Here is a 24,030-nt window from a genome sequence, read left to right as displayed (position 1 = left end):
AACTAAAATACAGATTTGAACCAACTGCACTTTAAATGACCTTTAACTATTTGAGTTAACACAACTCAGCTGTGTCTCCACAACAATTACACCAAAGTCCAGCATGTAGAGGCTGAGTGAATGTGGTCTGGACTCTGTGGAGGAGAGTCATGGTTTCAGAGACACTGTAGAAGGACAGAATACCTGCTCTGTGATCCAGGTACACTCCTACTCTGGAGGACTGAGGACCTGAGACTGGAGTTTTGATTTTGTTGTGCAAAAATATAAAACTGTTCTGGTTACAATTTAATGCCCAAGATTTGTCATTGTATCCAAATACAGATTCATTCCAGTTCCCTGCTCTGCTGATATTCTTGTATGCGACTGCTACAGAAACTCCTCCTCTCCACTCCACCTCCCAGTAAGAACGTCCAGTCAGACTATCTCTACTCAGGACCTGCCACCGTGAAGTGAATCTGTCTGGATGACTAGAATAAGACTGTTGTTGATCCATTGCTGTAGCTTTTCTGTTTCCCTCAGATAATAACAGCCATGTGTTTGCTGTGTTTGGATCCAGTGTGATTTCCTGTGAATATTTTAAGAACCCAGCTCTGGTCTTGGGCTCTGGTTGTGACAGTAAAACGTCCACTTCAGTCACTGTCAGTGAGATGTTTGTCCACGTCTCTCTCAGAATGTCCTGTAGTTTATCTCTGAGCTCTGACACAGCTGCTGTCACATCCTCAAAGTCCCTCAGAGGACGGATATTGATGCTGGATGAGTCTGTAGATTGACTGAGTGGTGACAGTGAGGGGTAGTTGTGTAGAAACTGGTTGTGATCCTCTGTGTGTGAGAGCTGCTTCAGCTCAGCGTCTTTCCTCTTCAGCTCAGTGATCTCCTGCTCCAGCTTCTCCTGAAGCTCTTTGACTGGACTCACTTCAGTTTCCTGCTGGGATCTGATCTGCTGCTTCACATCAGAGCTTCTTTTCTCCATGAGACGGATCAGCTGAGTGAAGATCTTCTCACTGTGCTCCACTGCTTCATCAGCAGAGCCATTGATAGCCTCCACCTCCTGTTGAAGCAGCTTCACATCTTTCTCTCTGTCCTGGATTCTCTGCTGGATGTTTTGTCGACTCAGCTGGAGCTCTCTCTGCCTCTCAGTCCTTTCTGCTGCAGCTGAGACTGTGTCGTGGCCTTTATGTTCATCCATGGAGCAGAGATAACAGATACACTGCTGATCAGTGCGGCAGAACATCTTCATCACCTCATCATGACGAGAGCAGATGTTCTCCTGGAGCTTGTTGGAGGGCTCCACCAGCTTGTGATTTTGAAATGCAGGTGATTGAAAATGAGGTTGCAGATGTTTCTCACAGTAAGAGAGCAAACACATCAAACAGGATTTGACAGCTTTCAGTTTTCTCCCAGTGCAGAAATCACAGGCCACATCTTCAGGTCCAGCATAGCAGTGATCAGCAGGAGCAGCTTGGAGTCCAGTCTTCTTCAGCTCCTCCACTAAAACTGCTAACATGGTGTTTTTCACCAGGACAGGCCTCGGTGTGAAGGTCTGCCTACACTGAGGGCAGCTGTGGATTTCCTTCTCATCCTCTTCATCCCAGTGGGTTTTAATACAGTTCATGCAGTAGCTGTGTCCACAGGGAATAGTCACCGGATCCTTCAGTAGATCCAGACAGATGGAACAAGAGAAGGTTTCCAGCTGAACTCCTTTCTGCGCCATTTCACCTCTCAGTGTCAACGACTGTCTGAGTTTCAATTTCTCAGAAGTGAAACTAGTTTGAGCTCTGATCTAAACAACATGTGTCTCTGCAGTGAACGGGGCCTGTCACCTCTCTCACTTCACAACATGTTGGTTCCACCCATCTTCAGACTGTGGATCTGAAGGGGAGGGAACAAGGAAACACATAGACAGTGGAGCTGGCTGTGTTAGAGAGCAGGAAGAAGAGGGAGGGTTATCAGGCTGTGACTCAGTCCAAGAGGAGGAGCGCTTTGATACTGTGTGTTTAACCCTTTTCTCTTTTGTTTAATATAGAGCTCATTTATCTTTTAAAAAAACTGATCAGCACAACTTTTAGATGAGAATCTTCCTTGGATCTTTGGTTAAGATGTTCTGCCGCACTGATCAGCAGTGTATCTGTTATCTCTGCTCTGTGGATGAACATAAAGGCCACGACACAGTCTCAGCTGCAGCAGAAAGGACTGAGAGGCAGAGAGAGCTCCAGCTGAGTCGACAAAACATCCAGCAGAGAATCCAGGACAGAGAGAAAGATGTGAAGCTGCTTCAACAGGAGGTGGAGGCTATCAATGGCTCTGCTGATGAAGCAGTGGAGCACAGTGAGAAGATCTTCACTCAGCTGATCCGTCTCATGGAGAAAAGAAGCTCTGATGTGAAGCAGCAGATCAGATCCCAGCAGGAAACTGAAGTGAGTCCAGTCAAAGAGCTTCAGGAGAAGCTGGAGCAGGAGATCACTGAGCTGAAGAGGAAAGACGCTGAGCTGAAGCAGCTCTCACACACAGAGGATCACACCCAGTTTCTACACAACTACCCCTCACTGTCACCACTCAGTCAATCTACAGACTCATCCAGCATCAATATCCGTCCTCTGAGGTACTTTGAGGATGTGACAGCAGCTGTGTCAGAGCTCAGAGATAAACTACAGGACATTCTGAGAGAGACGTGGACAAACATCTCACTGACTGAAGTGGACGTTTTACTGTCACAACCAGAGCCCAAGACCAGAGCTGGATTCTTAAAATATTCACAGGAAATCACACTGGATCCAAACACACTGGATCCAGGTTAAGAGATGGTTCCTCAGTTGTCTGATTTAGTTCTTCTATTGTCTTAAAATATGTTTTACTTTTTGTTTTATAAATTAAATTGAATGAAATACAGTAGATAGAAAAAATACTAAATCTGTTGACTTTTCAGTATTCTTGAATTGTTTGATAAAGTCCTTGAATTATCCCCGGAGTGAACCCAACTCTAGTAACAGAAAGAACAATGTAATATTGGGGAAGAATAAACCAGAACACTAATGAAAAATGGCCCCTATGGGTGATCACTGGCTTCATCATGAGGGCAGAGTATAGTCTCAATAACCAAACATGAACTACATAAAATTGGTCAGTTAACTAGTTCCATTTTCAAGTAAATAAAAGAAAAGCAAACATTTTTGCATTTTATTTGATTTAAACAATTAATTCCTGATGACTTGCAGCATTTTCACAGAACTAACCAGGATGTATGACATCAGGTATTTGATTATAAATCTTCTCATCCTAAAATCATCATCTTCAATAAAAGCTTGAGCCAAACTGAGCTGAGGAGCTTTAACCTCCACTACATCCCTGCTCAGCAGGATGAAGGCGCCCTCTTGTGTTGTGCATCAGTTTTCACATTTCAGTTGTTCACCTGCTGTGATGTTCACTGCAGGAAGAGGAGTCACACCCTGTAACACTGATGCTGCATTCAGGTCACATGGGAAAGATGGAAGACAAGAAAATATTTGATTTATTATTGAGGAAAATCAACTTTATTGATGATGTGAAGCTTCAGTTTGTTCCCACATTGAATCAGTAAAGTCTGTTCAATGACTCTTGTTCAGTGATGTCATGAACAGATTGACTTCATCCACACAATCAGTTTGTTTCACCTGAATCTCAGAGACGGAAAAGAAAAGAATCAATCGTCTCCTCATTGATTATTATCATGATAAAGACACTTTGATAAAACCTCATAGACCTTATTTGTAAGTTGATTTGAACAACAACAACATTTGTTCTGACAAACACATCAATGTAAATGTAATTATAGATTTGTGTCTTTACACAGTGAGAACAAAACATCAGTGATAAAGGAAGGTCTGCTGATTTCTCTGTTAAGGCCCATGCAGTGGAAGAGAAACAACAACACACAAATACATCAACACAAATATCCAACAAGCATTTAGAGCACAGACAAGTTTGTGTTTTCATGTGGACAAATGTGAGTTTAGGTCAAACAAACATGATGATGAGCAGTGATATCCTCCATGGCTCCAGCTCCACCTGAACAAAGTCAAACATCAACACAACCAGAAATGAGAAGAGGTCAAAGTACCACCCATAATATTTGATTGACAGGTGATCTGTGTGCAGTGCAGAAACACAACAGCAATGAGCTTTTAGCAACAAACATGGAGACAAAATAAACTGATGAACTAAAATACAGCTTTTAACCAACTGCACCTTAAATGACCTTTGTCAATTTGAGTTTACACAACTCAGCTGTGACTCCATAAGAAGAGTAAAGCTGAAGTCCAGCATGTAGAGGCTGAGTGAATGTGGTCTGGACTCTGTGGAGGAGAGTCAAGGTTTCAGAGACACTGTAGAAGGACAGAACACCTGCTCTGTGATCCAGGTACACTCCTACTCTGGAGGACCGAGGACCTGAGACTGGAGTGTTGATTTTGTTGTAGCTAAATTTATACCTGTTTTGGTAACAATTTAATGCCCAAGATTTTTTATTCAATCCAAATCCACATTTATCCCCCCTCCCTGCGACTGCTACATCAACTTCTCCTCCTCCTCTCCACTCCATCTCCCAGTAACAACATCCAGTCAGACTCTCTCTACTCAGGACCTGAGAGAATGAGGTGAATCTGTCTGGATGACTAGAATAAGACTGTTGTTGACTCATTAATGTAGCTTTTCTGTTTCCCTCAGATAATAACAGACATGTGTTTGCTGTGTTTGGATCCAGTGTGATTTCCTGTGAATATTTTAAGAAGTCAGCTCTGGTCTTGGGCTCTGGTTGAGGCCTCGGTGTGAAGGTCTGCCTACACTGAGGGCAGCTGTGGATTTTCTTCTCATCCTCTCCATCCCAGTGGGTTTTAATACAGTTCATGCAGTAGCTGTGTCCACAGGGAATAGTCACCGGATCCTTCAGTAGATCCAGACAGACCAAACAGCAGAATTTTTCTTGGTCCAACTGATTTCCTTGCTGCGCCATTTCACCTCCTGAGAGTCTCTGTCAAACAGGTTCACTTCTCTGAACAGAAATAATCTCTGTGACGGGGAGGGAGCAAAGAAATTTCTTGACAGGGTGGAGCTTGATGAGTGTTGAAACAAGTTAAAAGGGAAGATTGTTCAGGTTTAAATGTATTACACAAAGAGGAGGTATTTGTGAGAGACAGGGTGTGTTATCTGTCATATACAACATGCAGTCAGAGTTGTGCCCCAGCTACGATAGAATAGTTTCACTTTCACCTATCACAGTCAGTTCCCAACAGCTGGGCAGGTACTATTATACATACTTTACAAAGTTTGAGCAAAGTTAATGAAGTTCTATTGCAGAATAAAAAAGAAGTAGTTTCGTAAACTTTGACCCCATAACTGATTCCTAAAGTTAAGGATTCAAATCACTGTCTCTCTTTTATCTTAAGTCACTCCTACCTCCCTCCTCCAGCAGGCTGATTGCAGCAGCCGATGATGATGATGATGATGATGATGATGATGATGATGATATCATTAATTAGTTCAGAGAGCTTGAAAGTGTAAAATAACATGAGCTCAGGAGCTGAGATTAATATTTTTTCCAGACTCACAGAACAAGATGACATCATCCAGCATGAAACAAATCAAACCATTACAAGCTGTAACTGAACCCAGTGAAGAACAGATCGACAGGTATCACACTGAGATGGAAAACCTCCAAGTCAACATAGAACAAATATCTAAAAATAAAACCACTGAATGTAACACTACAGTCATTGAAATATATGCATTTTCACAACAGGAGTAATATAACATCTTTATGTTTTTATTTATATTCAGTGAATATTAACACTTTCCCATGAAAAAGCTTAAGGTAAATTAAAATGATCCTTCTTTGGAAAATAAACGGTCAAAATATCTTAAGGTTTGTTTTTCAGCTGTGACATTATATTTAACAGATCTGTAACACTCAGTGTTTTATTCAGGACTGAATAAGTTCTAGATGTGATAGATCTATGTTAACACTACACAGAAACACAATGTGGCTGCAAGAAAGTGAAAACTAGTGGAGACATTAATGTAGGAGCCGTAGCCTGTTGCACTGGTGAATGGTTCGTCTCTTGATTTGTTTGGTCTGGTGATGATTGCTGTAGGTGATATAGGGAGTTGGTTCACCTGCACTGGGTTTGGAGAGAGGCGAGTGTGGGTAGCCACAATTTTTGTTGACCGCTTTTTGTTCAGTCTATTGTTTAGTTACACACGCCACTAGTGTACACGTTTCCATCTTTTAGGCAAGTGTGTAACTTATAAGCCGCTGAATGTAGCTGTGCTGTTTTATTAAATGGTTAAAGAACTCACTTGGACTCAGCGTGCTCATATGAACTCTGCAGCAGCGTGTCACACAATACAGGACCTCATCTCATCCTCTTAAACGACTTCAAAGGGACAGGCAAGTCGTTATAATTAATTTCACAAAATTAAAGTTTGTTTGGGTAAAAAAATATAAATCAGCAACTATTTTCAGTACATACAGAATAACACATTTGATTTATTCTTTAGTGAAATCAGTTTTATTCACAATGTAAACCTTCCGTTTGTTCCCACATTGAATCAGTAAAGTCTGTTCAATGACTTGTTTCACCTGAATCTCAGATATGGAAAAGAAAACATTCAATCACCTCCACATTGATTATTATCATGATAATTGCAGTTTGATAAAACCTCATAGACCTTATTTGTAAGTTGATTTGAACAACAACATTTGTTCTGACAAACACATCAATGTAAATGTAATTATAGATTTGTGTCTTTACACAGTGAGAACAAAACATCAGTGATAAAGGAAGGTCTGCTGATTTCTCTGTTAAGGCCCATGCAGTGGAAGAGAAACAACAACACACAAATACATCAACACACATATCCAACAAACATTTAGTGCTGAGATAAGTTTTTTTTTCCCCACAATATTTTTATTTAGATTTTAGCATGAAATACATCCTGTAATATTTACTCAAAATATTATATACCTCAACACAAGATTGCTGCAGTCACTCAGGACATAGAAAAGGAAACAAAAACAAATACTTCACAAAATTAAATTAAATTGAAAAAAAAAAACAACATAAAACAAACAAGCCACCAAACAAATGTGCCTCTTGTCTTAACAGTTGGCAATTTATACAATATGGGGTATATTAATTGCAATGTTACAAAATATAACGAGTGTTTAAATCTAATTTTTTTATATAATTAATAAAGGGCCTCCATATACTCTCAAATATATGCTGCTTAGCCTTTAATATGTAGGATATCCTTTCTAATGGAAGGCTTGATAAAATCTGTCTTATCCAATGAGTAGTACATGGCCTGTGAATGTTTTTCACGTTTTCACAGAGCTATGCATTTTTTGGCATGAAGCAAACTGAGGTCTATGATTGCTCGTTCACTTGTGCTATAGTTGTGTTGCTTTGGATATAAACCTAGCAGAAATAGTTCTGAAATAATCTTTTCGATTGTAATTCTTACCTCCTTGTAATTCTTACCTCCTCCCCGAACATTTTGAGGTACGTTGGCCCTGTACGTTGCCACATACAGTGAAACAATGATCCCTTAGTTTCCGTACATTTTGTGCAAATTTCCCCCCAAGGCATTCAACTTATATTGTGAATTCTCAGAAAAGAAAGATGTCAGCATATTGTAAAACTCTGATATGACACCCTTTCTCAGACTATGCTTTAATAACATTTTTTCCAAAGGTGTGTGTACCGGTTTGGTAAGTACATTATTCTGATTTGCTTTAACAAAGATTATAAAATGGAGGTATTTAAAAAAAACGCTTTCTATAAAAGTTGAAAGGACAAAAGACATCATAATATTCAAATTTGCCAAGTAAAGGATGTAAAGTTGAATGCTTTTAAGTCCCTTAGAATACCACAGTCTGTTACGTTCATTCTTCCAGGTGCAAAGAACTGGTTACCCCATATTGGACTATGTGGAGATAATGAATGTGGTTCTTTTAAATCTATTTTTACATCACACCATATCCTTATCATATGTTTTACCATTGGATTTCTAATTTGTGTCTGTTGTTAACTTGCTTTGTCTGAGTAGATGTATACGGAAAGAGGCAATTTTAGACCATGAGACTCGATCAGGCACAGTTCTCACTTTGGTTGTACAGGCACTGAAATGGCCCATAGCAATGGGCCAGTACCCCAATACTCCTGCGGTAACCCCCATAGAGCCCCTCAGGGGACATGGTCATAAGCAGTTTGTCTGGTCAAACTCCCATGACCCCCTCAGAACTCCTGCAAGGCTGAAGAGCTGGTCCACTGGCCCACGGCCAGGACAGAATCCGCATTGCTCCTCCTCAATCTGAGGTTCGACAATTGGTCGGAGCCTCCTTTCCAGCACCCTGGCTTAGACTTTCCCGGGGAGGCTGAGCAGTGACTCCTGTGAGACCTTTGTCTATTTGAGTTTACAGAACTCAGCTGTGTCTCCATAAAGCCGAAGTCCAGCATGTAGAGGCTGAGTGAATGTGGTCTGGACTCTGTGGAGGAGAGTCATGGTTTCAGAGACACTGTAGAAGGACAGAATACCTGCTCTGTGATCCAGGTACACTCCTACTCTGGAGGACTGAGGACCTGAGACTGGAGTGTTGTTATTGTTATGGTAAAATGTATAGCTGTTTTGGGGACAATTTAACGCCCAAGATTTGTCATTGAATCCAAATCCACATTCATGTGAGCTCCCTGTTCTGCTGATATTCTTGTATGCAACTGCTACATCAACTCCTCCTCTCCTCTCCACCTCCCAGTAACAACGTCCAGTCAGACTCTCTCTACTCAGGACCTGAAGACATGAAGTGAATCTGTCTGGATGACTAAAATAAGACTGTTGTTGACCTCGTGTTGCTTTTCTGTTTCCCTCAGATAATAACAGACATGTGTTTGCTGTGTTTGGATCCAGTGTGATTTCCTGTGAATATCTTAAGAAGTCAGCTCTGGTCTTGGGCTCTGGTTGTGACAGTAAAACGTCCACTTGAGTCACTGTCAGTGAGATGTTTGTCCATGTCTCTCTCAGAATGTCCTGTAGTTTATCTCTGAGCTCTGACACAGCTGCTGTCACATCCTCAAAGTACCTCAGAGGACGGATATTGATGCTGGATGAGTCTGTAGATTGACTGAGTGGTGACAGTGAGGGGTAGTTGCGTAGAAACTGGGTGTGATCCTCTGTGTGTGAGAGCTGCTTCAGCTCAGCGTCTTTCCTCTTCAGCTCAGTGATCTCCTGCTCCAGCTTCTCCTGAAGCTCTTTGACTCGACTCACTTCAGTTTCCTGCTGGGATCTGATCTGCTGCTTCACATCAGAGCTTCTTTTCTCCATGAGACGGATCAGCTGAGTGAAGATCTTCTCACTGTCCTCCACTGCTTTATCAGCAGAGCCATTGATAGCCTCCACCTCCTGTTGAAGCAGCTTCACATCTTTCTCTCTGTCCTGGATTCTCTGCTGGATGTTTTGTCGACTCAGCTGGAGCTCTCTCTGCCTCTCAGTCCTTTCTGCTGCAGCTGAGACTGTGTCGTGGCCTTTATGTTCATCCACAGGGCAGAGATAACAGATACACTGCTGATCAGTGCGGCAGAACATCTTCATCACCTCATCATGACGAGAGCAGATGTTCTCCTGGAGCTTCTTGGAGGGCTCCACCAGCTTGTGCCTTTCAAATGTAGGTGATTGAAAATGAGGTTGAAGGTGTCTCTCACAGTAAGAGGCCAAACAAATCAAACAGGATTTGACAGCTTTCAGTTTTCTCCCAGTGCAGAAATCACAGGCCACATCTTCAGGTCCAGCATAGCAGTGATCAGCAGGAGCAGCTTGGAGTCCAGTCTTCTTCAGCTCCTCCACTAAATCTGCTAACATGGTGCTTTTCACCAGGACAGGCCTCGGTGTGAAGGTCTGCCTACACTGAGGGCAGCTGTGGATTTCCTTCTCATCCTCTTCATCCCAGTGGGTTTTAATACAGTTCATGCAGAAGCTGTGTCCACAGGGAAGAGTCACCGGATCCTTCACTATACCCAGACAGATAGAACAAGAACATTTTGCTTGGTCCAGCTGATTTCCTTGCTGCGCCATTTCACCTCCTGAGAGTCACTGTCAAATAGTTTCACTGTCTCTGAACAAAAACAATCTCCGTGAAACTATTTGAGCTGGAGTGAGCAAAGAAATTTCTTGACAGGGTGGAGCTTGATGAAGGGTGAGCTTGAAACAAGTAAAGAGAGAAGGTTGTTCATCCTTTACTGTATTACACATAGAGAAGAGAAAGGGTGTGTTTTTTACCATTTACAAAATGCAGTAAGAATTATGACCCAGCTACAATAGAATAGTTTCACTTTCATCTATCTCATTTAGTTCACAACATCTAGGCAGCTAATATTGTTCATATTTTACAAAGTTTCCAGCAAAGTTAATGGAGTTCTACAGAAAACAAAAAACTGAGCTTCATAATCCTCCTCCAGCAGACTAATTGCAGCAGCAGCAGCTGATGATGATGATGATGATGATGATGATGATGATGATGATGATGATGATGATGATATCATTAATTAGTTCAGAGAGCTTGAAAGTGTAAAATAACATGAGCTCAGGAACTGAGATTAATATTTTGTCCAGACTCACAGAACAAGATGACATCATCCAGTATGAAACAAACCAAACCATTACAAGCTGTAACTGAACCCAGTGAAGAACAGATCGACAGGTATCACACTGAGATGGAAAACCTCCAAGTCAACAGAGAACAAATATCTAAAAATAAAACCACTGAATATTTTCAGGGTCAGGTCAGGTTCTTCTTTGTGTGTGGACCCGTCACTAAGGAAGTAGACTGCTTCTTCACCTGTTAAAAACCTGTCTTGGCAGCTGGCAGAGCCTGACTTACTTTGAAAATATTTCAGAGGAGTTCGTTCCCGTAAATCAGGTGTAGCATCAAACCAGTCACATGATCGACCATTTACCTGAGCTCTGTGACCGGTTGTATCAGGCTTTTTGAAAACAACAGAGGTTTATGAGGTTTATGATCTGGTGCAGCTGATGATTATACAGAGGAAAAAAACCTGAGCCAATCTCTGTCAACAGTGTTGTAGAAACATGATGTTTTAATCACGTTTAGGGAAAATCATGAATGTAACAATGTTTTGAATCAGTATTTGTATATTTTTGTGAGGCCTCTCCAGGTGAATACTACACACACAACTCCAGCTCTCCACTGTCTACGTCAAGCTCAAGTCCACCCCCAACTCCTCACAGACACTCTCCAGTGGACAACAGCTGGCTCTTCAGTGTTGAGATCCTCTGCAGTAAAATACCATTAGAGATTAGTAGGAAGCTGGAAAATAAAGAGCAGCCAACAGGACGTGACAGACGTGAACTGACTCACCTGATTGTAGGAGAGATCCTCACCATCATTATCTCTGATTGAGGATTGTTTCAACGTCTCCTCTGTCATTCAGAGATGTTATTGAAGATCAAGTCGGAGGCAGTGGTTATGACTCTTACCGAGCAGCTGCAGAGCAGAGCTGACAACCTGATGAGGGGAAAACCTCCCTTTAACTAAAAAGACGAGAAGTGAGGGAGAACACCTGCCTTCCAGGACTGTGCGACTGGATCCATATGGCTGTTTAAACTGGAAACCAGAGCAGCTGCCACCATTCACTGACACTGATAATTGACCATGTGACCACCAGTAAAAGTAGATAAGTATCATAATATTTTAGCATTTCATCATGTCAACAAGTATTTGTGAATGTCTTCTTGTTATTGTGCCAAATAGTGATAAAATGCATTGACAGTAGCTCCTCATTGGGGTTTTTTGACAGTTGTGATGTTAGACTGATCTTTTAACTGTAAATGTGACTCTCTCCTCTGTTGTGTACCGTAGGGAGTTCTCCTCCGACACCTGGACTCTTCACGGTCTCAGTGGACCAGACCATCATGAATGACACTGTTCTGAATTTCCTCAATGACCTTGTACTGATGTTTACAACAAAGCACAGCCTCAACATCAGGTATCCACCAGAGCTGGGATCAACTCTGAGGTGAGACTTGAAGTGTAAATATTCCAAGTCATTCTATCTTTCACCAAAGATTGGACTCTGAGCCACGTGTGATTTTTCAAACCAACACTTGTAATATACAGATATCATCATAACAACTGATGAAAAGTCAGTTTATGATCAATATTTGACTTGAAGCTGTATTTCAAGGGTAAAGTCAGTTAATGTCTGGATCACCCACAGAACAAGTGATGATCACAATGATTGTTTGTAGCTACATTCAAGTCTCCTTCTGTCTTAACAGGAGCTTTTTCAGGATAAATCCAGACAAGGGAACCAAAGCGGAGAAGAAAGAACCTAAACAACAGCAGACCATCAGTCCCAAGGTTCTTTCATTGATCACAAACATTAGAGAGTTTGAATGAAACACAAGTCACTCTCTTTCAGACACACACAGAATATATTAATGTAGATATCAGCTTGTCTGTTAATTAGTAGTACTGTATATACAGGGGGTAAATTGGGTCAGAGCTGAGCTCAACCTCCTTCAGTATCATATCATCATATCACACTTGTATTGTGTGACTCTCCCAGTAAACATAATATCACCTGGGTTTTGATGAGTAACTCTCTAGACTACAAAGAGAGATATATGAGGTGATTTCTAAAAATACTGTTTGAAACCTGTGGACAAACTGAACTGAGGAGCTTTAACCTTCACTACATCCCTGCTCAGCAGGATGAAGGCGCCCTCTTGTGTTGTGCATCAGTTTTCAGATTTCAGTTGTTCACCTGCTGTGATGTTCACTGCAGGAAGAGGAGCAAAAACTTCACTCAGCCGCTGGCAGCTTGAATCAACATCAGTAAAGACACAATAAAAAATATATGTAACATCACACTGTGATAGACAAATAACACATTTCATTTATTCTTCAGGAAAATCAGTTTTATTCATGATGTAAACCTTCAGTTTGTTCCCACATTGAATCAGTAAAGTCTGTTAAATGACTCTTGTTCAGTGATTTCATGAACAGATTCACTTCATCCACCACAATCAATTTGTTACACCTGAATCTCAGATATGGAAAAGAATCAATCATCTCCTCATTGATTATTATCATGATAATTACACGTAATTATAGTTTGATAAAACCTCATAGACCTTATTTGTAAGTTGATTTGAACAACAACAACATTTGTTCTCACAAACACATTAATGTAAATGTAATTATAGATTTGTGTCTTTACACAGTGAGAACAAAACATCAGTGATAAAGGAAGGTCTGCTGATTTCTCTGTTAAGGCCCATGCAGTGGAAGAGAAACAACAGCACATAAATACATCAACACAAATATCCAACAAACATTTAGAGCACAGACAAGTTTGTGTTTTCATGTGGACAAATGTGAGTTTAGGTCAAACAAACATGATGATGAGCAGTGATATCCTCCATGGCTCCAGCTCCACCTTAACAAACTCAAACATCAACACAACCAGAAATGAGAAGAGGTCAAAGTACCACCCACAATGTTTGATTGACAGGTGATCTGTGTGCAGTGCAGCAATGAGCTTTTAGCAACAAACATGGAGACAAAATAAAGTGATGAACTAAAATACAGATTTGAACCAACTGCTCCTTAAATGACCTTTGACTATTTGAGTTTACACAACTCAGCCGTGTCTCCATAACCGAGCCAAAGTCCAACATGTAGAGGCTGAGTGAATGTGGTCTGGACTCTGTGGAGGAGAGTCATGGTTTCAGAGACACTGTAGAAGGACAGAATACCTGCTCTGTGATCCAGGTACACTCCTACTCTGGAGGACTGAGGACCTGAGACCGGAGTGTTGATATTGTTGTGCAAAAATGTAAAACAGCTTTGGTAACAATACAATGCCCAAGATTTGTCATTGTGTCCAAATCCACATTCATCTGAGCTCCCTGTTCTGCTGATATTCTTGTATGCAACTGCTATATAAACTCCTATTCCTCTCAGCTCCACCTCCCAGTAACAACGTCCAGTCAGACTCTCTCTACTCAGGACCTGAGAGAATGAAGTGAATCTGTCTGGATGACTAGAATAAGACTGTTGTTGACTCATTAATGTTGCTTTTCTGTTTCCCTCAGATAATAACAGATATGTGTTTGCTGTGTTTGGATCCAGTGTGATTTCCTGTGAATATTTTAAGAATCCAGCTCTGGTCTTGGGCTCTGGTTGTGACAGTAAAACATCCACTTCAGTCACTGTCAGTGAGATGTTTGTCCATGTCTCTCTCAGAATGTCCTGTAGTTTATCTCTGAGCTCAGACACAGCTGCTGTCACATCCTCAAAGTCCCTCAGAGGACGGATATTGATGCTGGATGAGTCTGTAGATTGACTGAGTGGTGACAGTGAGGGGTAGTTGTGTAGAAACTGGTTGTGATCCTCTGTGTGTGAGAGCTGCTTCAGCTCAGCGTCTTTCCTCTTCAGCTCAGTGATCTCCTGCTCCAGCTTCTCCTGAAGCTCTTTGACTCCACTCACTTCAGTTTCCTGCTGGGATCTGATCTGCTGCTTCACATCAGAGCTTCTTTTCTCCATGAGACGGATCAGCTGAGTGAAGATCTTCTCACTGTGCTCCACTGCTTTATCAGCAGAGCCATTGATAGCCTCCACCTCCTGTTGAAGCAGCTTCACATCTTTCTCTCTGTCCTGGATTCTCTGCTGGATGTTTTGTCGACTCAGCTGGAGCTCTCTCTGCCTCTCAGTCCTTTCTGCTGCAGCTGAGACTGTGTCGTGGCCTTTATGTTCATCCACAGGGCAGAGATAACAGATACACTGCTGATCAGTGCGGCAGAACATCTTCATCACCTCATCATGACGAGAGCAGATGTTCTCCTGGAGATTCTTGGAGGGCTCCCCCAGCTTGTGCTTTTCAAATGCAGGTGACTGAAAATGAGGTCGGAGGTGTTTCTCACAGTAAGAGACCAAACACATCAAACAGGATTTGGCAGCTTTCAGTTTTCTCCCAGTGCAGACATCACAGGCCACATCTTCAGGTCCAGCATAGCAGTGATCAGCAGGAGCAGCTTGGAGTCCAGTCTTCTTCAGCTCCTCCACTAAATCTGCTAACATGGTGTTTTTCCCCAGGACAGGCCTCGGTGTGAAGGTCTGCCTACACTGAGGGCAGCTGTGGATTTTCTTCTCATCCTCTTCATCCCAGAAGCTTTTAATACAGTTCATGCAGTAGCTGTGTCCACAGGGAATAGTCACCGGATCCTTCAGTAGATCCAGACAGATGGAACAAGAGAAGGTTTCCTGGTCCAGCTGAACTCCTTTCTGCGCCATTTCACCTCTCAGTGTCAACGACTGTCTGAGTTTCACTTCCTCAGAAGTGAATCTAGTTTGACCTCTGATCTGAACAACATGTGTCTCTGCAGTGAACGGGGCCTGTCAGCTCTCTCACTTCACCACATGTTGGTTCCACCCATCTTCAGACTGTAGATCTGAAGGGGAGGGAACAAGGAAACACATGAACAGTGGAGCTGGCTGTGTTAGAGAGCAGGAAGAAGAGGGAGGGTTATCAGGCTGTGACTCAGTCCAGGAGGAGGAGCGCTTTGATACTGTGGGTTTAACCTTTTTCTTTTTTGTTTACTATAGATCTCATTTGTCTTTTAAAATAACTGATCAGCACAACTTTTAGATGAGAAACTTCCTTGGATCTATGGTTAAGAGATAGTTCCCCAGTTGTCTGAGTTAGTTCTTCTCTTGTCTTAAAATATGTTTTACTTTTTGTTTTATAAATTAAATTGAATTAGATTACATCAGATGTAAAAATACAAAATCAATCTCTGTTGACTTTTCAGTATTTTTGAATTGTTTTATAAAGTCCTTGAATTATCCCTGGAGTGAACCCAACTCTAGTAACAGAAAGAACAATGTAATATTGTGGAAGAATAAACCAGAACACTAATAAAAAATGGCCTCTATGGGTGATCACTGGCTTCATCATGAGGGCAGAGTATAGTCTCAATAACCAAACATGAACTACATAAAATTGGTCAGTTAAGTAGTCACATTTTCTAATGGATAAAAGAAAAGCAACAATTTTTGCATTTTATTTAATTTAAACAATTAATTCCTGATGACTTGCAGCATTTTCACAGAACTAACCAGGATGTATGACATCAGGTATTTGATTATAAATCTTAGCCTAAAATCATCATCTTCAATAAAAACTTGAGCCAAACTGAGCTGAGGAGCTTTAACCTCCACTACGTCCCTGCTCAGCAGGATGAAGGCGCCCTCTTGTTTTGTGCATCAGTTTTCAGATTTCAGTTGTTCACCTGCTGTGATGTTCACTGCACTGCTTTATCAGCAGAGCCATTGATAGCCTCCACCTTCTGTTGAAGCAGCTTCACATCTTTCTCTCTGTCCTGGATTCTCTGCTGGATGTTTTGTCGACTCAGCTGGAGCTCTCTCTGCCTCTCAGTCCTTTCTGCTGCAGCTGAGACTGTGTCGTGGCCTTTATGTTCATCCACAGGGCAGAGATAACAGATACACTGCTGATCAGTGCGGCAGAACATCTTCATCACCTCATCATGACGAGAGCAGATGTTCTCCTGGAGCTTGTTGGAGGGCTCCACCAGCTTGTGTTTCTTTAATGGAGCTGCTTCATAATGAGGCTGCAGGTGTTTCTCACAGTAAGAGGCCAAACAAACCAAACAGGATTTGACAGCTTTCAGTTTTCTCCCAGTGCAGACATCACAGGCCACATCTTCAGGTCCAGCATAGCAGTGATCAGCAGGAGCAGCTTGGAGTCCAGTCTTCCTAAGCAGTGGGCTTATTTAATCTTTGAATGTACCTCCTCCTAGATAAGCTTCCACCTCTTCTTTCCAAGGGCTTTGGTACTGAAGCAAAGTGTCGTAGTGCTCCCAAACCTGGCCTGACCAGTTGCCACCATGCCCACTAGGATGCTGTGCTGCAACCTCGCCATAGCCCACTCAACCACCTCTAGTGCATGCCACTTCCTTGCTGTATGACCTCAATGTCTGCTGATTAGACATTGCTGTCCACAGAATGTTGGTACAGCAGGACTTTTTTCCTCAGGTGAACTTGAACTCCTCTATCACACTGCTGAAGGGAAGCTGGAGCTTGGTGTTATGCCCATAAAGCGCAATGCTACTCAGGCTTCATGGCAGTCCCACTCACCTGTGCAGGAATTGACTGAACTTCCTTTTGAAGCCCTCAACGATGGTCTTCAGGCATCATAGATTAGCAGTGTCCAGAGGAGTTGTGGCAGGATTCCATGTTGGTAAATCCAATGCCTGGAATTTGTTGGGGAGCCCTGACTTGTCCACAATTGAGAGCCAAGTGTGGAGTTCCTCTCTGGATGCTTGCCATGCTGCTGTGTTCTTCAGATCACTCATAAAGACCTTGCCCAGACTCTTGACTGGCTTTGGTGTCGCTGATGGACTTGGGTGTCTCCCAGAAAAAAAGCAGAACTGATCAGTTAATCTTCCCTTCCTGAGGACAAGTGACCTGGATTTTGTGGGCTTGAAGCTAATTCTTGCCCATATGATCAGCTTTTCAAGACCTTGGAGAAGGCACCTGCACCTGGGCACAGATGTTGTTGTGATCCATGAATGCTCTGATCTGAAGTTGTCAGGTTCCAGAGCTGGACATGGGTCCTCTGCGCACCTCTCTGAACTTGTGTTGAAATGTCACATTTTTGCCTTTGACTTCAAACTTCAATTAATGGCTGGATCATCCACAGAATTTTCAATGATCGAAATGATTGTTTGTAGCTACATTCAGCTTTTTCAAGATAAGTCCAGACAAAGGAACCAAAGTGAAGAAGAAATCCCAGGGTTCTTTCATTGATCACAAACATTACAGACTTTGAAGACTTTGATGGAGAAAGTAGAAGACACCACACAAATGCACACACACACACACACACACACACACACATAGAAGTCACTTTCTTTCGTTCATAGACACAAATATAACCAAATGTGCTCCACAAACCTTTTTCAGTTGAATATAGGAATGTGGATATTAGCTTGTATGCTAATTTGCGATGTTTAAATGTTCAAATGATTCATTGCAGGATCATTCTATTCATGCTACATAAAATTATGCCACTAAAACACAAATATTTTATAATTTGGCTCAAATGTTGTGTTAAACTGACAGAAGTCTCCAGTCAGACAAGGGTCGTGTGACACATTTATTTTGTGTCAGGTGTACTCATAAATTTCATGTCACTGTGAAGTACTGAAGTGAAACTTTAGTGTGCAAGCTGTTTCCAAGTAACTTTTAAATTGAGTGAGAGAGCTGGAATTTACAATTTAATTGGAGCCCACCTGTGAGTTCCAAGAACGACTTATTAAACTGGAGAGAAAAAGACTGATCCATGTCAAAAGTATGACACCACCTGCATCTGATTAAAGTCTGATTACATGTGCTGTGCAGTAAAACGTGATACAACTGGAGTTCTCACATTTACTCAGTAAATATAATTTTGTCTTACCTACATTTGTTTGCAAACAACATAAATATCACTATCTTATTGTAACTTACACTATTAAAAAAAAGAAAAAAAAAACACGTGGGCTGAAATAAGAGCTTCAGACTCAGGTGTCAGTTGGCTGTGATGAGAGTGAAGAGCCACAAGATGGCAGTGTGTTCACACAGGACAGTGCAGCCACTGTTTGTCAGATGGTGTTGGTGACTGTGACGATGATGATGATGATGATGATGATGATGATGATGATGATGAAGATGTTAATGGTGATGGTGATGATGGAAGGATTTGCAAACAAAGAAGGTCTCACAAAAAGGAATGAATGTTTTGCAAAAGGAGACGATTATATCCTACTTCATATGTTGATTTTCACATCGAGACATTAGCCACAAACTCAAAAAAAAATCTGCTCTCCAGAGTAACGTGGTGTCTGGCAAAGATCCAAAAATCTACAGAAGTCACCTTGTTGTTTGTCTCCACATCCAAAAGGAATATTTTGCCAATAATCAATAATCACATAATGTGTTAATTAGTGAGCTTTTAGAGGCACTAGTTAACAGGCAGGTGTTGTTCACCTTTGGGCAGAGCCAGGCAAACTGCTGTGCCCCTGCTTCCGTTCTTAATGCTAAGCTAAGCTAACCAGCTGCTGGCTGAGCCTTAAGTCAGTGCACAGGTGTGACAGTGGTGTCAGTCTGAACATCTAACTCCTGCTGCTCTCATCTGACGTCACAGAAAATGTGCAAATTTGAAAATATATATATATATTTTGTTTTGAAAATTTCCTGAACACAGAGTATAACAGAGCCTCCATGTGGAATTGGAAAATCTTTAACTTGTGTGGGTCCTTAAAGTAGTGATGGACTGTTGTTACAGATGATGATGATGATGATGATGATGATGATGATGTTATACCAGCGAACAACACAACCATGAAAACATTAATAAGAATTTGGATTTGGCTTTTTAAACATCCTGTTGTGCAATTTTTCTAGCTCATAATCTATTTTTGATTTACAATTGATATTTTATATGATAATTAGATTTGACCTTTGCATTTATACTCTGAGATCTGCCTCTTTGATTGACTGTTAATTGCCTCCAGATGTTAATCTAAGCATACACATATCACCAACTGCTGACACAAAGTTGGAAACACTTGAATTTATCATCATGCTATAGCATTTAGATTCTTCTGCATACTCAAATGTATGTGGATAATGGGGTCTGATAGATAGACAGACAGATAGACAGACAGACAGACAGACAGATAGACAGACAGATAGACAGACAGACAGATAGATAGATAGATAGATAGACAGATAGATAGACAGATAGATAGACAGACAGATAGATAGATAGACAGATAGACAGACAGACAGATAGATAGATAGATAGATAGACAGACAGACAGATAGATAGATAGATAGATAGACAGATAGATAGACAGACAGATAGATAGACAGATAGACAGACAGACAGATAGATAGATAGATAGATAGACAGATAGATAGACAGATAGATAGACAGACAGATAGATAGATAGACAGATAGATAGATAGACAGATAGATAGATAGATAGATAGACAGATAGATAGATAGATAGATAGATAGATAGATAGATAGATAGATAGATAGATAGATAGACAGATAGATAGATAGATAGATAGATAGATAGATAGATAGATAGATAGATAGGGCGCCCTCTGATGGTTATTTTTGATCAATAAAAAAAATCAGCTGCAGTCTTTATTTGCTCCTCAAAACAGAAAAAAACAACAAAAAGCAAATATCTAATTCCTGTGTGCGCAGTTATTATTCCAATGATTACTGATGTTTTCAGTCTGTCCATTGTCACCTGCAGTGAATTCTACCTGTGAACTGAATGAATTTTGACAAAATTAACAAGCATCAGACAGGAAGACGGATGGTTTTGCCTCCAAAATAAAAGCACAGAAGCACTTCGATGAGGAAAAAGAACTAAGTATTGGAGTTGTTTCAAAATATTCTGCCGATCAGAGCATTAATATTAATGTTTCTTTGTAAATGACAATGAGAACTTTGTGGATAAAAACAAACAAACAAACAAAAAACAAAAACAGATAAATCAAACTGTATAAAGCCCAAACCATGAAAAAAGATAAATCTAGATTTGTACTTTTTAAGATGACATGATGAGATAGTAAAACCATTGTCATAATTTGAATATCTTAAAAGTAAATTCCATTATTTCAGTATATTAATGGTTTTGATGTAAAATATCAGAATTTGTATTAATTATGACAAGACAAATGGTAAGATAATAGCCCCAAATAATTTAGACATAGCAAAAGTCTTACATGTGAATTTTAAATTTGTTATTTTTGCTTAGTAGTAGCAGTAGTCAGTTTTTTGATCATATAATATAATGGTTAACTGAAAAGCTCAAAATTTTGACTTACTATGAGAAAGCACTTGCAGTTTTTCTGTGATTAAAATCCTTGGGGACCTCAGGGACATTTATTGCTGGGTCCCTATTGCCATCCACTATATTTGGTGGTTTCATTATTTCCTCAGACACCCAGAAACCAACCAGTAGGCTGATGAGTTGATTAATCTGTTAAACAACTGACATAACATTAACTTGCAAAAATTTTGATAAGCAGCAACAATTTTAAGTTGTTTATTAGGTCTGATCAAAACGTATAAATACAAATACCATAATCTAAATTTGCATGTTTTAAAACCTGGAATTTTTAAGGTAGTCGAATTTAAACCGGCACACAAGCCGCTCTTATTTTGAAAACGAAACCGGAAGCAGAAGCGCCACATTTCGACCAGCTTGACGCAGGTTTGCGGACGAACAGCGCCGCTGCCGCACAGCCGGAGACTCAGAGCCGCTCTCTGACTCACTTTGGATTTTGGGGGATTTGAGAAGAAGCCTGGAGGGAGAAAAGAGGGAGAAAGAGCCGGAAACAGAGATTTAAGTCGGTTTCTATCGGCGGAATGGCGGACCGGGACCCGGTGCCGCTTCCTGCGGAGGTGCGGGCCAAACTGGCCGAGCTGGAGCTGGAGTTATCGGAGGGTGAGTACCTGGATCCCGCCGCGGAGCTCGGCCGCTCTGCTCTGGGGCGTTTGAGTCGCTGCCGGTCGGTCCCTGCTGAGAGGACCAACCGGTTCAGAGTTTGAACTACGAGGAGGAAAAGTGTTGGGCTCCAACTGCCACAAGTTTAAGACCATATTCATGAAAGGCACACACACACGCCGCCGTAGTGACTGACTGGTTTGCCAGGCTGTGATTTGGATGCAGGGGATGTGGTGTTTTGGTGGAAACAGAAAGACTGTAGTCTTCTTATGATAGTCTCACATTTTATCATAAATCATTACTGCACAAACAGGCCATCACAACTGGACATGGAAAACACAATTAAGTGCTCTTCAACTGCACAATTCAGCATAGTACCACAAAACCCTCCAGGAATACTACAAGAGACACAACATATGAAGTCATTATTTAGTACCAGACGTCATATTATAGGATAAAAATGCAATAAAGCAAGAGATTAACCCTTAAATCACTGCTGCTAGATTAGATTGAACTTTGTCACTGCACAGTTCAGGCACAGAGACAATGTGCAAAAAGCCAATGCACCAAACTAAACTCCCCAGCAGTGTTAGGGCTGCAGCTGTGGCTTATTTTCATCATAGATTCAAGTATTGACTCCTTCCTCATGACTTGATTGATCCTTACTCCACAAAGTGTTTAAAATAGTTTTTAAAAATACCCAATCTGCTTTTTCCATATTACACACCCAAAATATTCAGTTTACACTGATACTAAACAGAAGAAAACATCAAATTGTCATTTAAATTAAGATGAAATTGACATTTGTTTACTGATGAATCAATTTGCCATTTATGCTTAAGTGTTAGAAATATGTGTTGTTTTGTCCAACCAGCAGTTCCAAACCGCAATATACTCAGTTTACAGCGATATAAACAAAGAAAAACAGCAAATCCTCACCTTTAAGAAGCTGGAACCTGTGGATATTTGCCCTCTTTTGTGATTAATTGGTTATCAAAATACATTTTCTGTTGATTATTTGACTAATCTCTCTATTATTAGATGTCATAACAGATAATCACCACCATAAAGTGCACTTACAGGTCTCCTTTGAGCCCCAAAGGAGGTTAGAGCCCCCAGTGGGGATATCATGGGAATACTCTAGAGGTTTATCTTTGAGTTTGTCAGTAAGAAGTTGTTGTGGGAGACGTGTTTCTCTCTGTCATTTTGGAAAATCCCGTTGAGCAGAGCTCTGCGTGCTGCTTAGATTATGAGCAGAGAGCGAGCAGCTGTTGCCAGACACAGTTTTCACATGACACACTGCAGCCAGGCAGCTTTTTCAGGGGATGAATGATTTCTATTATATTCCAGCTTTTTTTTCCATAACACCAAAGCATATATGCTGAAATGCAGCCTTGGTATTGATTTTCTCATTAACTCCCCCTCCTCCTCCCTCCTCTTCCTCCTCCTCCTCCTCTTCTTCAGATTGATATGTCACATTGCTGCAGACTCACTCTCAGCCTGGAGAGTATCATAGTGTCATATTTCAGCTGCCTGCGAGCTCTGTGTTTTCCCTGTTTCTCATGCAGTCTGGAGGCTTCGCGGGGCTCAGCCATGTATGGAGAAAGAAAGGAAAAGGCACAGAGAGAGAGAGAGAGAGAGAGAGAGAGAGAGAGAGAGAGAGAGAGAGAGAGAGAGAGGGGAAGTGATTTTTAACAGCTGACTGCAAATGCACACATCGCATTTTAATATTTCCACTGCTGCTGCTGCAGGTTTCAAATGCTGAGAGAGATGCAGTGGTGTAGAGGAGGGGGGAGGGATGGGAAAAAGGTGACACAGATTTATTTTTTTTTATGTAAACCTCCAGCTTAGAGTTGCTCCAATGTAAACAAGTGCGTCTGAGGGAAATGGGGTCAGATTCACCGTTGCATTATTTACATGCTTAGCTGATGCTGTAAATGCACGGCGGCAGGCAGTGCAAAGCTTTTTTTCCCGCATCCTGCAGACTTTGACCTAATTTTTCAATTTCCACGCATCATCCCTCTCCTCCTCCAGAGCCCCCTCGCCAGGGGGGAGGGAAACGGTGGAAGAAAATGACATTATCAACAGTCAGGTGCTGCTGCAGCTCCACAGGGACCATGTGTCCTGGTGAAGTGCCCGTGAGCAAGGCATTAAACTCCTTTATTTCACTCATCGCTCACTTCCCTGGTGGTTCAGGGGTTAGGATGCTGAGTCCTAAGGTCTGGACGTGGGAAACATCCTCACAGTGGAGCACGTGTCTCTGAGGGTGTTGGATTAGAAATCACTGTTTCATTTGATGGAGCAGGAGACGTCGCCTGAGTATCCAAACAAAGAAACTGTGGTGCACGATCGCAACAACAACAAAATATCAAATCAGGAAAAATGTGTAGTTGAGATAAATTATACTCCACTCATCATTTCAGCATAAACTCAACTTTTTCTTGGTTA

At 41.3% G+C, this 24,030-nt stretch overlaps 5 protein-coding genes across 11 annotated transcripts in view; 1 reads left to right on the top strand and 4 right to left on the bottom strand.

The window, feature by feature from the left end:
• The window catches only part of LOC139628679 (tripartite motif-containing protein 16-like), a 276,374-nt gene that overhangs the window by 360 nt on the left and 251,984 nt on the right, over positions 1–24,030 (bottom strand). The gene's annotated exons all lie outside the window — the stretch shown is intronic.
• LOC139628682 (tripartite motif-containing protein 16-like) lies at positions 53–1,711 on the bottom strand. The gene has a single exon (XM_071490643.1). The coding sequence runs from the start codon at positions 1,709–1,711 to the stop codon at positions 56–58; it is 1,656 nt and encodes a 551-aa protein (XP_071346744.1). The 3' UTR covers positions 53–55.
• On the bottom strand, positions 8,437–10,273 carry LOC139629512 (tripartite motif-containing protein 16-like). Its single transcript, XM_071492171.1, has one exon. The coding sequence runs from the start codon at positions 10,096–10,098 to the stop codon at positions 8,437–8,439; it is 1,662 nt and encodes a 553-aa protein (XP_071348272.1). The 5' UTR covers positions 10,099–10,273.
• Positions 13,610–15,593, bottom strand: LOC139629511 (tripartite motif-containing protein 16-like). Its single transcript, XM_071492170.1, has one exon. It carries the CDS (start codon positions 15,338–15,340, stop codon positions 13,670–13,672), a length of 1,671 nt encoding a protein of 556 aa, XP_071348271.1. The 5' UTR covers positions 15,341–15,593; the 3' UTR covers positions 13,610–13,669.
• Positions 21,328–24,030, top strand: part of LOC139628672 (disco-interacting protein 2 homolog C) — a 190,542-nt gene continuing 187,839 nt past the window's right edge. For all 6 annotated transcript variants that reach the window (XM_071490602.1, XM_071490598.1, XM_071490600.1 and 3 more), the window contains exon 1: positions 21,328–21,582. In XM_071490602.1, the coding sequence (XP_071346703.1) occupies positions 21,504–21,582 (79 nt within the window). In that variant the 5' untranslated portion in view covers positions 21,328–21,503. The remainder of the gene's footprint in view (positions 21,583–24,030) is intronic.

This window comes from Trachinotus anak, unplaced genomic scaffold (genome assembly GCF_046630095.1).
Source record: "Trachinotus anak isolate AG129_WGS33_773 ecotype Australia unplaced genomic scaffold, CSIRO_AGI_Tana_v1 ptg000012l, whole genome shotgun sequence".
Classification (NCBI taxonomy): Eukaryota; Metazoa; Chordata; class Actinopteri; order Carangiformes; family Carangidae; genus Trachinotus; species Trachinotus anak.
This window is presented reverse-complemented; position numbering and strand designations above follow the sequence as displayed.